Source organism: Phyllobates terribilis, unplaced genomic scaffold (assembly GCF_046119375.1).
Source record: "Phyllobates terribilis strain yellow unplaced genomic scaffold, ASM4611937v1 Scaffold_13__5_contigs__length_258822181, whole genome shotgun sequence".
Classification (NCBI taxonomy): Eukaryota; Metazoa; Chordata; class Amphibia; order Anura; family Dendrobatidae; genus Phyllobates; species Phyllobates terribilis.
This window is the reverse complement of record NW_027362773.1, coordinates 101942117-101956118: the sequence shown is the minus strand read 5'-3', so window position 1 is coordinate 101956118 and position 14002 is coordinate 101942117. Positions and strand designations below refer to the sequence as shown.

The following is a 14002-nucleotide window of genomic DNA, read 5'->3' as shown; positions in this document are numbered from 1 at the left end:
TTTGTTAGATTCCTCAGAGTGCAAAAACCTGCATATCTGAGTATCTGGGTGTGTCTGAAAAACAGATCTTTTCAGTCCCAAAAAATTAGAATTGTATATCTTTATGTTTGAAGCCAGAAATGTGGCAAATGGTAGAAAAGTTCAAGGGGGTCAAATACTTTCACAATGCACTGTATATATCATCCATACTGGTATGTACAGTACAGACCAAAAGTTTGGACACACCTTCTCATTTAAAGATTTTTCTGTATTTTCATGACTATGAAAATTGTACATTCACACTGAAGGCATCAAAACTATGAATTAACACATGTGGAATTATATACTTAACAAAAAAGTGTGAAACAACTGAAAATATGTCTTATATTCTAGGTTCTTCAAAGTAGCCACCTTTTGCTTTGATGACTGCTTTGCACACTCTTGGCATTCTCTTGATGAGTTTCAATAGGTAGTCACCGGAAATGGTTTTCACTTCACAGGTGTGCCCTGTCAGGTTTAATAAGTGGGATTTCTTGCCTTATAAATGGGGTTGGGACCATCAGTTGTGTTGTGCAGAAGTCTGGTGGATACACAGCTGATAGTCCTACTGAATAGACTGTTCGAATTTGTATTATGGCAAGAAAAAATCAGCTAAGTAAAGAAAAACGAGTGGCCATCATTACTTTAAGAAATGAAGGTCAGTCAGTCCGAAAAATTGGGCCAACTTTGAATGTGTCCCCAAGTGCAGTTGCAAAAACCATCAAGCGCTACAAAGAAACTGGCTCACATGAGGACTGCCCCAGGAAAGGAAGACCAAGAGTCACCTCTGCTTCTGAGGATAAGTTTATCCGAGTCACCAGCCTCAGAAATCGCAGGCTAACAGCAGCTCAGATTAGAGACCAGGTCAATGCCACACAGAGTTCTAGCAGCAGACACATCTCTACAACAACTGTTAAGAGGAGACTTTATGCAGCAGGCCTTCATGATAGAATAGCTGCTAGGAAACCACTGCTAAGGACAGGCAACAAGCAGAAGAGACTTGTTTGGACTAAAGAACACAAGGAATGGACATTAGACCAGTGGAAATCTGTGCTTTGGTCTGGTGAGTCCAAATTTGAGATCTTTGGCTCCAACCATTGTGTCTTTGTGCGTCGCAGAAAAGGTGAACGGATGGACTCTACATGCCTGGTTCCCACCGTGAAGCATGGAGGAGGAGGTGTGATGGTGTGGGGGTGCTTTACTGGTGACACTGTTGGGGATTTATTCAAAATTGAAGGCATACTGAACCAGCATGGCTACCGCAACATCTTGCAGCGACATGCTATTCCATCTGGTTTGCGTTTAGTTGGACCATCATTTATTTTTCAACAGGACAGTGACCCCAAACACACCTCCAGGCTGTGTAAGGGCTATTTGACCAAGAAGGAGAGTGATGGGGTGCTAAGCCAGATGACCTGGCCTCCACAGTCACCAGACCTGAACCCAATTGAGATGGTTTGGGATGAACTGGACCGCAGAGTGAAAGCAAAAGGGCCAACAAGTGCTAAGCATCTCTGGGAACTCCTTCAAGATTGTTGGAAGACCATTTCCGGTGACTACCTCTTGAAGCTCATCAAGAGAATTCCAAGAGTGTGCAAAGCAGTCATCAAAGCAAAAGGTGGCTACTTTGAAGAACCTAGAATATAAGACATATTTTCAGTTGTTTCACACTTTTTTGTTAAGTATATAATTCCACATGTGTTAATTCATAGTTTTGATGCCTTCAGTGTGAATGAACAATTTTCATAGTCATGAAAATACAGAAAAATCTTTAAATGAGAAGGTGTGTCCAAACTTTTGGTCTGTACTGTATGTTCCCCATCCTGTTATATATATCCCCCATCCTGGTAATATGTTCCTTATCCTGGTATATGTCCCCCATTCTGCCGCTGTTCTTTAATGCATAGAAAAAAAAAATATTCTACAGCGTCCTCTTTTGAAGCTGGCAGCCAACTTCAGCGTGCAAGTGATGGGAGCGCATGACGTTACTTTTAGAACCCTCCTGTTTGTTCTTTACATCTTGTGTTTTGTTGTCACGTGACCATCTGCCTTTACTGTATATTCAAGCTCTGCCTTTTTGGCTGTGCTGGACTTCCGTGTTGTTTGACTGTTTTGCTAGCCAGGTGCTTTGGTACCTATATCTCTCAGTTCGCTTGGTCCTTTGGGACCTCTAGTACCTTTTTGTCAGTTTACATTTTGTTTTCTGCAACAACTTTCTCTGTTCTTTATTCCTGTCCTTAGTTCTTTTAGGGACCCCTTCCTTTTATTCTATAGGTCTTCGTTCAGACTAGCCTAGGACTAAGGCGGGTCTGTTCGCTAGGAACAGGCAGCCCGCTACATCGTAGGGATGCAGCTTAGTCTTACTGTAGGGAAAGCTTTCCCCTTCTTTCCTTAGTTCTTGTTGCAGATCATAACAGTCACTGCCATACGCCCCCAGTCACGTGCACGCCGACCTCAGCTGCTGGCCTCTGATTGGCCGGCAACATGTATTGCAGCACACAGACCCTTCAGCTGAATGAGCGTCCGAGGTCACACATCCAGTTGAAGTTTGCGCTGGTGTCGGCGGGACCCTCAACCACACTTGCCCGGTTGCTGTCTCGACCTTTGCAATCGTTACGTCCCTGCCAACCGATATAGGAAAGATATTACAGCATATACTGCATCCATGGGATCATTACTGGAACATTTCCTACTGCTGCTCTTTTTTGGATGGTTCACCTTTTAGGGGCATTTTTTTAAACTAAATGTATGTATTTTGGGCTTACTGCCATTGTGCTTCATTAAAAATGTTTGCACTGTTTGGCTTTTATACTTTCTTTGTTTCATTGCACGCTGCAGAATGAGTTATTAAGTACATATCAGTGAGCTTGTTCTAACGGGGAGTTTGTAATTCTTTTTTCCAGGACGTCCCTCCTGACAGCACCATCATGAGGTCGTCCTTCATATCATTGGTAGGGACAGGAAACACACAAGAGGGTAAAAGGCCCCTCCCTCCACCCCAACTCCAGTGTTTTTCCTGTCCCTATCAGGGACGGACACAGAAGAGGATTACGTTACCGGGAGCAGGAGTTCCTGAAGCCGGGCGCAGGAGGATCGGGCCAGGGTCCTTGCACTCCTCCCCTCCCTCCTGCCAGGGTCCGGAGGCTGATACCCCGCTGAAACCAGGGGTTCCTCATCCTTTGTCCAGTAGGAGTGGAACTGTCTCCCCCGCAAAGGGGGCTCTGGGTTCCGGCAGCTGCAGCCCTGCACACAGCTCCAGCGTGTGCCGCGAGATGGCGGAGACAGCACTTCCGGTTACAGATGGATACGATATGCTCTAGTAGCCGGCGTGCGTTCCACAGTGGAACGCACTTCCGGAAATTTTGAAAAAAATGGCGCCAAACTGAAAATTAAAGGGGAGACGCCTTTTTTTCTGACGATGCAGATGGAAGACAGGTGAGAAAAGCTATTTAAGGGGGGATGGGACTAAGGTTATCAGTCAACCTGCTCACCAGTAATGGCAGATCAAACCACTGGTCGTTCTGACACTCCGACTGATCCTCCAGTCCAAGACAAGGAGACACCTAAAAAAGACATGATGACATCAGCTCCTAAGAAAAGGAGATGTGCCATCTGTAACAAGAAACTACCGGACACATACGGGAAACAGTTATGCTCTACCTGTATTGCAAAAGTTGTCAAAGAAGAACATTCCTCCTTCATGTCATACTTAAGAGCCATAGTAATAGAGGAAGTGCAGAGTACTGTCACAGACTTAGTCGCTCCGAAAGCTCCTCAGTGTGCGCCCCATCTCAAGAGGCCACGTCAGGAGCTGGAGTCCATTTCTGGGCAAGAAGAGTTGTCGGATTTTTTTGCCCCCGATAGGGACAGGGAAGACTCTATCACTAACCCCCCAGAAGAGAAGAAAAAATATCTCTTCTGGGAAGATACCGATACACTGTTAACTGCAGTAAGAAACATTATGCAGATAGAAGACACTTACCAACCATCATCAGTGCAGGATGAGATGTTTGGGGAGTTGAGAACCCGCAGGAATAAGGTTTTTCCCGTGAATAATCACAGTAAGGCAATGATCCTGGAAGAGTGGGAAGACGCAGAGAAGAAGTTAGTAATTCCCAGAAGCTTCAGACCTCGCCTACCATTCGAACCAGAAGACATAAAATTATGATATACCGATTGCCAGGGTAGCGAAAAAAACATCCATCCCGTTTGAGGATTCGTCATCTCTAAAGGATGCAATGGATAGGAAGGCAGACAATCTCCTTAAAAAGACCTGGGAAACATCTGCGGCGATAATAATAGCCAATATTGCATCCATCCACTTCAGTGGCAAGATCCATGAGCATATGGCTAGAACAGCTGGAAGACCACCTGAGGAGGAAGACATCCAGAGAAGAGATCCTCGACTCAATTCCGCTACTTAAGATGGCAACAAGGTTTGTCGCCGACGCTTCGGCAGAATCAATAAGATTTGCTGCTCAGAATGGGGCCCTTTCTACTGCATCCATAAAAGCAATATGGCTAAAAACCTGGTCAGTAGATAATCATTCTAAAAGTAAATTGTGTGTCATTCCCTTTTCAGGCGTCCGGGTGTTTGGTCCAGTATTGGATGAAATACTGGAGAAAGCCTTAGATTAAAAAAAGGGATTTCCGGAGGAGAAACTTTCAGAAACCTTGTTACCAGCAAAAGCCAGAATATTCCGGAAAAGGGAAGTCAGGTAGATGGAGCTACCAGAAGGGAGGTATCTCGAGGAATCCCCTTCCCACTACAAGTGCTAACACACGTAGAAGATGACACAAGGAAAGTAGGAGGAAGACTCCAACATTTCCACGGAGCATGGATGAAGATTACCAACAGCCCATGGATTCTCCAATCTATCGCACAGGGCTACAAGATAGAATTCGGACAGATCCCGCAGGGAAGGTTTCACCTGACAACAACCCAATCCACCCAGGTCTCCAAAAGACTGCTAACAGACGTGAGAAAACTGATAAACTCAGGAGCAGTGATACCAGTACCAGAAGCAGAACAGTTCCTGGGCTGTTACTCTGGTCTTTTTTCAATAAAAAAACCCGGGGGGCGATTATCGCACCATAATAAATCTGAAGTCTCTAAGCAAATCAGTCATTTAAAAAAATTCAAAATGGAATCAATCAGGTCGACAATTCCCTTAATCGGACACAACATGGTGATGTGTACAATAGATGTCAAAGAGGCCTATTATCATGTCCCAATTCACCGTCACAATCAAAAATTTCTACGGTTTGCACTAAAAAAGAAGGAGACACCATTCTACATTACCACTTCACTTGTCTTCCGTTTGGCCTATCTTCAGCTCCACGTATCTTTACCAAACTGATGGCCGAAGTTATAGCGTTCCTCAGGGAACAAGGAATATTAATCATTCAATATCTAGATGACTTCCTGGTATTGGCAGACTCTCCACAGTAGCTGAAAACCAACCTAACATCAACCATCCTGACCCTAACAAATTTAGGATGGATTATAAACTGGCAAAAATTACATCTTGTTCCAGAAAGAAGGAAGATTTTTTTGGCAATCCTAGACTCAGAACAACAAATGTAGTTTCTGCCCGAAAAGAAACAGACAGAGCTCAAGGCCAAGATCAAGAAATTCAGGAGGAGGACGAAAGTTGCCATTCGAGAATGTATGAAAATCCTGGGTCTCATGACAGCTTCCATACCGGAAGTCAAGTGGAGCCAATTCCATTCTAGACAATTGCAGCAATCAATACTATCAACCTGGAATCGGAAAATGGTCGATCTGGGCAAAAGGGTTTCCTTATCGAAGGTAACCAAAAGATCATTGACTTGGTGGACCTCCGAGGCCAACCTACAGGAAGGAGTCATGTGGAAATTAACCCCATTCGTGACTCTCACTACCGATGCGAGCAGCAGAGGCTGGGGGGCTCACGTAAACAGTCAATACCTGCAAGGTACCTGGTGGACGCAGGATCGTCCCAGATCATCAAATCTGAGCGAGCTTCTGGCCATCTGGGAGGCATTGAAAAGGTGTCCAAAACATCTAAAAGGTCAACATGTCACAGTTTTAACGGACAACATGACATCAGTGGCTTTCCTCAAACATCAGGGCGGTCCACGTCACCACATTCTACAATCCTTGGTGGGAAAAATCTTCCAGTGGGCAGAAAGATCGGTCCTTTCAATATCTGCAGTGCATCTAAAAGGTTCCTACAATACAGTAGCAGACTTCCCCGGTTGAGAAACTGTTCTACAGTTAGAATGGGAGTTGAACTGGGAGGTGTTTCGTCAGGTAACACATCGATGGGGCATTCCCCAATGGGATATCTTTTCGCCACACTGAAAAACACAAAGGCAGAAAAATTCTTCTCCCTCAATCCAGAAGACAGACCAGCAGGGATAGATGTTTTATCTCAAAGATGGAACATGGATCTAGAAGATGCATTCCCTCCTTTACCCTTGATACCGTGGGTACTAAAGAAGATTCAGGAAGACCGAGCCAGGGTGATAATAATCCTACCTTTGTGGCCCAAGAGAAGTTGGTTCCCCTTACTGAAGAAAATGTCCCTGGAGGATCCAGTAATCCTTCTGGAGAGGTAGGACTTGCTGTTTCAGGGCCCGATATTCCATCCCGATGTGAAGTTTCTCCAGCTTTCGGCATGGACCCTTAAAGGCAGATCCTGAGATCTAGGGGCCTATCAGACGAACTAATCTCAACCATGCAAAATAGTAGGAAACCTGTAACATCGGCCATCTATACAAAAATCTGGAAGAGATTCTGTTCACAGTATCAACCAGCATCTGGGAGTTCCGTTCCAGACTTCCCTAAAATACTAGATTTCTTGCAGACAGGGTTTGAAAAAGGTCCAAGACCCAGCACATTAACAGTACAGATTGCTGCATTGAGCACTTTCATGGATTATCCGCTAGCTCACCATCCATGGGTAGAAAGATTCATTAAGGCTACAACAAGGTTAAGACCAACAATTAAATCCCACATCCCAACATAGGACTTAAACATGGTCCTAAAGAGCTATGCAACAAGCCTTTCGAGCCTCTCATAGAATCGAACATAAAGTTCCTCTCACTTAAGACAGTGTTCCTAGTCGCAATAACCATAGCGAGAAGGATAGGGGAGATTCAAGCATTTTCAATCAGAGACCCATACCTGAAATGCTTAGACGATTGTATTATCCTCAGGTTAGACCCAGCTTTTTTACCAAAAGTAGTTACCCCTTTCCATATGAATCAGGAGGTGGTCCTACCCTCTTTTTGTCACGACTATAAGAATGATCAGGAATTAGCCTTCCACTCACGTGATGTCAGGAGAGTAGTTCTACAATACTTAGAGGTCTGTGGCACCCTGCTGCGCATTAGTGCCACAGATCCTAGAGGGGTGCATGGACGGATTCCTCCACAAGAGGCCCTCACAGCAAACACACACCTCCACCTTCCACCTCAGACCACCAGAGGGAGCCCGTTAGGGATATAAAAAGGGAAGGTGGAGCTAGGCAGTCAGTTCCTCTGGAGAGTTCAGCAAGTACAGGTCTGAATGCAGAGTCGAGCTCAGTCTAGAGAACAGAGTTCCTGCTCAGAGCCAGAGAGGGACAGAGTTCTCAGTTCAGTTCCTCTAGTGAAAAAGCCTAGAGTGAAGCTCAAGTTAACGAGTCTAAGGCGTGCCGACGCCATAAGAGCGGTGAAGAGTAGCAAGGCCTACTGCCAGTGGGAAACCTAGTGAGGGCCCAAGCGTGGCCAAAGGCAAGTGGAGTGAGTGAGCTACATAGGGGGCAGAGGAGCTTAACCAGCTCACCCCATAACCATATACCGGACACCGGTTGCCGTCCATTCTGATGCGGCATAAAATGACCTTATTTGTAACCAGCTCCTTCTGTGTGGAAGGAAGTCACTTTCTCAATGTAAGTCTATGGGGGGTCTCAGAACTGGGTTCGTGTCACCATTGCTTTTTGGGTTTTGTTTTAATGTGTTCACTGTGCAGTAAAAATGATCTGGCAACATGATTCTCCAGGTCAGTATGATTATGGCGATACCAAATATGTTTTTATTTGTTTCTTGTTTTTTTTTTACATAAAAGCATTAAATAAGCAAAAAATTAATTTTGCAATTTGGTTTAATTTAAAAATATTGCATGGTTTGACTTTTACAGGCTGTCTCTCTGCACATTGCTAGCTGCAAACTTAGAATACGTCAGAGAGCTCGTTCTGACCCAGACTTTGTCACAGCTTTTTCTGAGTTCTTCTCAGCTGATTTATGACCTCCTCACGTGAAAGGTCGGCTCAAATCTGGTCAGTGATCACAAGACAGCACAGCGGAGCTCAGAATGAGAATGGAAAAGTAGGCATTAGACCTACCTGTAATAGGGTTTCCAGGAGTCCCTCATGACAGCACCATCAGGAGGTCAACCTTCGTATCCTTGATAGGGACAGGAAACACACAAGAGGTTAAAAGGCCCCTCCCTCCACCCCAACTCCAGTGATTTTTCAAGTACCACACCAGGATGGATGCAACTCTATTTTATTTGCCTTTCAACAATCTATGTTAATTTCACATAGCCATTTCAGGAATATTTAGGGAGGGAACATAATGGGTGCTGTCATGAGGGGCTCCCGGAAACCCTATTACCGGTAGGTCTAATGCCTACTTTCCAGGACGTCCCTCCTGACAGCACCATCAGGAGAATACCAGAGTATACATTTTAGGGTGAGACCACTGCCTGGAGGACCTTCCTTCCAAAGGCCATCTTTTGGCCCGATAGAATGTCCAGTTTATAATGTTTACAGAAGGTGTTCAGATTTGTCCAAGTTGCCGCTTTGCGGATTTGGTCCACAGATGCCCCTGCTCTTTCTGCCCATGATGCGGACATAGCTCTGGTAGAATGGGCTCTAATATTTTCTGGAGGGGACTTCCCCTCAGCTAAATAGGCTAGACTAATTACTGATCTGACCCATCTTGCTAATGTAGATTTTGTTGCTTTTTTCCCCTTATATTTTCCCCCAAACTGTATAAATAGGTTGGAATATATGCGCCAGTCCTTCATGAGATGACGCGCCCAGGGGATGGGGGCGACTCGGCGCCCAGGCCTAGTTAACGGTGCTGGGGGATGCCGCAGTGGCCGGCTCCCGGGCCCGTACCCTGGGGTCACTCTTGAAAGAAAAGGGGGGAAAGTTTATTTGGGAAAGGGGAATGTTCGTGACGCCACCTGCGGTTTCTGGTGAGGACCACCAGCGCTGCAGCAGTCCTCTGAGGCCGGTATTCCAGCAGCTAAGATGGTGTAGCTCCCCACAGGTGGAGCTGGGCCTCAGGGCATCGTAGGTAGAGGGAATGCAGGGATGCAGGACAGAGGAGACCCAGCCGGGTCAGAGTAAGAACAGGGACAGACACGATAGTCACTTCAGTACCTTTTACTGGTGGTATTCAAGGCACAATCCGGAGCACTGTAGGGTGAGGGGTGCATTTCAGGACTCTCCCCAGTGAGCGAGTGTAGGGCCTCCTGTTTCTTGCCTCTTCCTGGTAAGTTTATGACCTGCCTGGAGCTAGGCCTAACTAGTCTCTGTCTAGCACCTGCTGACCTTGTGGTAGGGCCTTCTGTTGGAGGTCACTCTCCCTGCTTGCGGGGCCTCCGTGACTCCTGGTTCTGGTACGTATCAGCTTCTGGTGAACCTGGGACATGTAGTTCTCCAGGGGTTCCGGTTGTTTCTGCTGGTCCTAGAGATCCTTGCAGACCGGAAATGGTTTTCACTTCACAGGTGTGCCCTGTCAGGTTTAAAAAGTGGGATTTCTTGCCTTATAAATGGGGTTGGCACCATCAATTGTGTTGTGCAGAAGTCTGGTGGATACACAGCTGATAGTCCTACTGACTAGACTGTTAGAATTTGTATTATGGCAAGAAAAAAGCAGCTAAGTAAAGAAAAACGAGTGGCCATCATTATTTTAAGAAATGAAGGTCAGTCAGTCCGAAAAATTGGGCAAACTTTGAAAGTGTCCCCAAGTGCAGTTGCAAAAACCATCAAGCGCTACAAAGAAACTGGCTCACTTGAGGACCGCCCCAGGAAAGGAAGACCAAGAGTCACCTCTGCTTCTGAGGATAAGTTTATCCGAGTCACCAGCCTCAGAAATCGCAGGTTAACAGCAGCTCAGATTAGAGACCAGGTCAATGCCACACAGAGTTCTAGCAGCAGATACATCTCTACAACAACTGCTAAGAGGAGACTTTGTGCAGTAGGCCTTCATGGTAAAATAGCTGCTAGGAAACCACTGCTAAGGACAGGCAACAAGCAGAAGAGACTTCTTTGGGCTAAAGAACACAAGGAATAGACATTAGATCAGTGGAAATCTGTGCTTTGGTCTTATGAGTCCAAATTTGAGATCTTTGGTTCCAACCACCGTGTCTTTGTGCGACGCAGAAAAGGTGAACGGATGGACTCTACATGCCTGGTTCCCACCGTGAAGCATGGAGGAGGAGGTGTGATGGTGTGGGGGGTGCTTTGCTGGTGACACTGTTGGGAATTTATTCAAAATTGAAGGCATACTGAACCAGCATGGCTACCACAGCATCTTGCAGCGGCATGCTATTCCATCTGGTTTGCGTTTAGTTGGACCATCATTTACTTGTCAACAGGACAATGACCCCAAACACACCTCCAGGCTGTGTAAGGGCTATTTGACCAAGAAGGAGAGTGATGGGGTGCTACGCCAGATGACCTGGCCTCCACAGTCACCAGACCTGAACCCAATCGAGATGGTTTGGGGTGAGCTGGACCGCAGAGTGAAGGCAAAAGGGCCAACCAGTGCTAAGCATCTCTGGGAACTCCTTCAAGATTGTTGGAAGACCATTTCTGGTGACTACCTCTTGAAGCTCATCAAGAGAATGCCAAGAGTGTGCAAAGCAGTCATCAAAGCAAAAGGTGGCTACTTTGAAGAACCTAGAATATAAGACATATTTTCAGTTGTTTCACACTTTTTTGTTAAGTATATAATTCCACATGTGTTAATTCATACTTTTTATGCCGTCAGTGTGAATGTTCAATTTTCATAGTCATGAAAATACAGAAAAATCTTTAAATGAGAAGGTGTGTCCAAACTTTTGGTCTGTACTGTATCTTGATAATTATTGTCATTTCTGACATTAAGTGAGATAGTTGCCATGTACAGGCTTTGCCCCTTCCCTGCTTGCCTTGTTTTCTTGTTTCCATGTTCAAACTTTCACATTTGTGTTTCCCCATTTCCCTTATCCTGTTCACAGCTATTTAATAAACAATGTCAATTTTAAATTATTTGGACTTTTTGATCATCATTTCCTTGTGTTTTTTTCTGCATACACTCTACACATGCACATTACTGGACCTTTAGGCTGAGCCTAAACAGATGTGCAGCCATGACAGGCCTGAAGACCTTGGTTAGGCCTCTGGCTGCTATGGCAACCCAGCAGGGCCAGTCCTTGTGATGCCTTAAAAGCCTGTGATCTTTCATTGTAAGATTATACATGTTAAATTATTGGTTAATATCAACTGATTATTTCGTCTTCTACTTATTTTACAGAAAAGTCAAAGATCTATCTCCTTCTATCACCATGTTTCTAAGCCAGGCCTTTTCTCTCAAACATCTTATCCTTTCTGGGACAAAACTACCAACACAAGCGTTAAGGTATTTTCCCTGTTATTTGCTTTGCTCTTCACCAGACTGTCCTGTAGAAAAAAAACTACTATATGTAATTGCCTATTTCACGCATCCGACATTCACGGTCTTAGTACGGACCGCAGTGTCCATAATGGCCGCCCGTCTCCTGACCCGAACTCAACAACCTCAAAAGCATCTATGAGGCTTCAGCGAAACCCAGACATCGTGGTCGTGAATGTCTGACATGTAAGTCCGGCCCTACACTGAGTCAATTAACTTATCTCCTTAAAGGGATGCTGCCGCTATGATAGAAATCTTCAAAATACCAATTATTTCTCTATTAATATCATTTTAACTTTGGCCATGACACCTGTCTCGTGGACAAAGTTTGCTAGGTGTCACTACTACATCGCAGCGCACTACAAGTGAATGAAGTCACATTTGGCTCTTGAGGGTACTGCGAGAGCGACAAGTAAGTTGCAAAAAAATCTGATGCAGTTGGATTTGCTTGTCGTTGTTGCTGCACTCTCAGGATCACAATGCAACCCATTCACTTGTATTGTGCCGCGATGTAGCAGTGACACCTAGCAAACTTTTGCTGTGCGACAGGTGTCACGACCAAAGTCACCCAGTAGTCCCAGCCTTAGAGTAACTGGGATTTTCAGTATTCTGTGTGACTGCAGAGTACTGATTTGTGACAGTGTCATAACTTGGAGCTTGTGGGCACTTAATGCAAAATTTCCAACAGGACCCCCAACTTTCCCAGGTCTTTAATAATATTGTTCTTCTTATATTAGCCAAAAGGATATTTTGGGCTCCTTAGTCTCTAGGGTTTGGGTGCAACTGCAACTCCTGCACTCATTATAGTTATGCCCTTGTCTGGATTCCTCAGTAATGCCAAATGAGAACCAATAGGTGGGTCATCTGTGCTGCTGATGGAGATCCCAAAAATTGTATAGAATACAAAGTAGATGCAGTTTTGAAGTCTTCAGACTTCATCAGGATATAACTACATACAAAGGACATAGCTTCATAGGAACAGACCTACCGTAAATGGGAAGTACATTCGAATAAAGGAGCCAAAAAAGAACACATGGAGTTTTTTTGGTGCCTTTATTCTAATGTTCTTCCTATTTAAATGGGTTGTCCACTACTTTTAATATTTGGCCATTCTATTTTTATGTTGAAAATAAGTATCTTTGTAAAAACTTGCTTTGCAGCTACTTCCTGTGAGCGGCGCTATCCTTGGCCGCTCACAGGCATCACATGACCTGCCGCTGATGTCACGTCAAGTGAGGCGTGACATCAGTGACGCAGTCCCTGCGGTGACTGATGGGCTGTGGGCGGGGTTACCCCGCACGTCACACCCAGCATCCACCTCGCGTTTTACCAATGAATGAGGAGAGGGAGAGCGTGCAGTGAATACCGGGTGTGACGCGCGGGGTAACCCCACCCACAGCCCAGCATCCACCGTAGAACGCAGAAGAGAGAGACCCCAGGCTGCAGCCGGAACTTGACGTGACATCAGCGGATGTCAGAGCCGACTGCAGCCGGAGGTCACGTGATGCCTGTGAGCGGCCAGCGATAGCGCCGCTCACAGGCAGTAACTGCAAAGCAAGGTATTTACAAAGATACTTATTTTCAACATAAAAATAGAATGGTCAATTATTAATAGTAGTGGACAACCCCTTTAAGTCTTTTACTATGAAGCTATGTCCTTTGTATGTGGTTATATCCTGATGAAGTCTGAAGACTTCAAAACACGTTGATTATAAAACCACTCTAACGCTAATGCTGGCATCCCTGCATGTTCCCTCTTTCTCCTCCCAGCAGAGACGCCAACATACTCACTACCTCTGCCTCTCAGTGGTGTCTCCATTCCCTGCACGGTTTCCTGGTCCTATGGGCCTGTGAACATGGCGCAGGTCTCTCAGTGGCACACCTAGTCCATGCGCACTCCCTGATTCTTAAAGGTGGCAGCGCGCGCGCACTTTAAAGATGCCCCCAGCCAGTAGCTGGGAGACATCTAATATTTAAGGCATGCTGCCCTGTAGGGAGGTGCCTGTACAACACCCTCTTTAGTGTTAGTTTGTGTTTATCCCTGCTAGTTAGTTGTCAGGTCCCAGAATTTATTCCTGAATCTATTCCTAAACCTATTTTGTTAAATCCTGAACCTATTGTAGAACCCGCTTAGCCAGAATCTCTTCCTGAGACCTGTGTTGTCTAACCCAGAACCTGTTCTCGTTTTCTGTGTTGCCTGAACCTGAACCTGCTCCGGCCGTACCTGAACCTGAAGCCGCTCCGGCGGTACCTGAACCTGAAACTGCTCTGACGGTACCAGAAACCG

General features: G+C 45.5%; 1 protein-coding gene across 1 annotated transcript in view; it reads left to right on the top strand.

Moving 5' to 3' along the window:
• Positions 1-14002, top strand: part of LOC141174534 (capping protein, Arp2/3 and myosin-I linker protein 3-like) — a 92847-nt gene that overhangs the window by 66413 nt on the left and 12432 nt on the right. The window contains exon 16 of the mRNA XM_073659470.1: positions 11578-11682. Coding sequence (XP_073515571.1) covers positions 11578-11682 — 105 coding nt within the window. The remainder of the gene's footprint in view (positions 1-11577; positions 11683-14002) is intronic.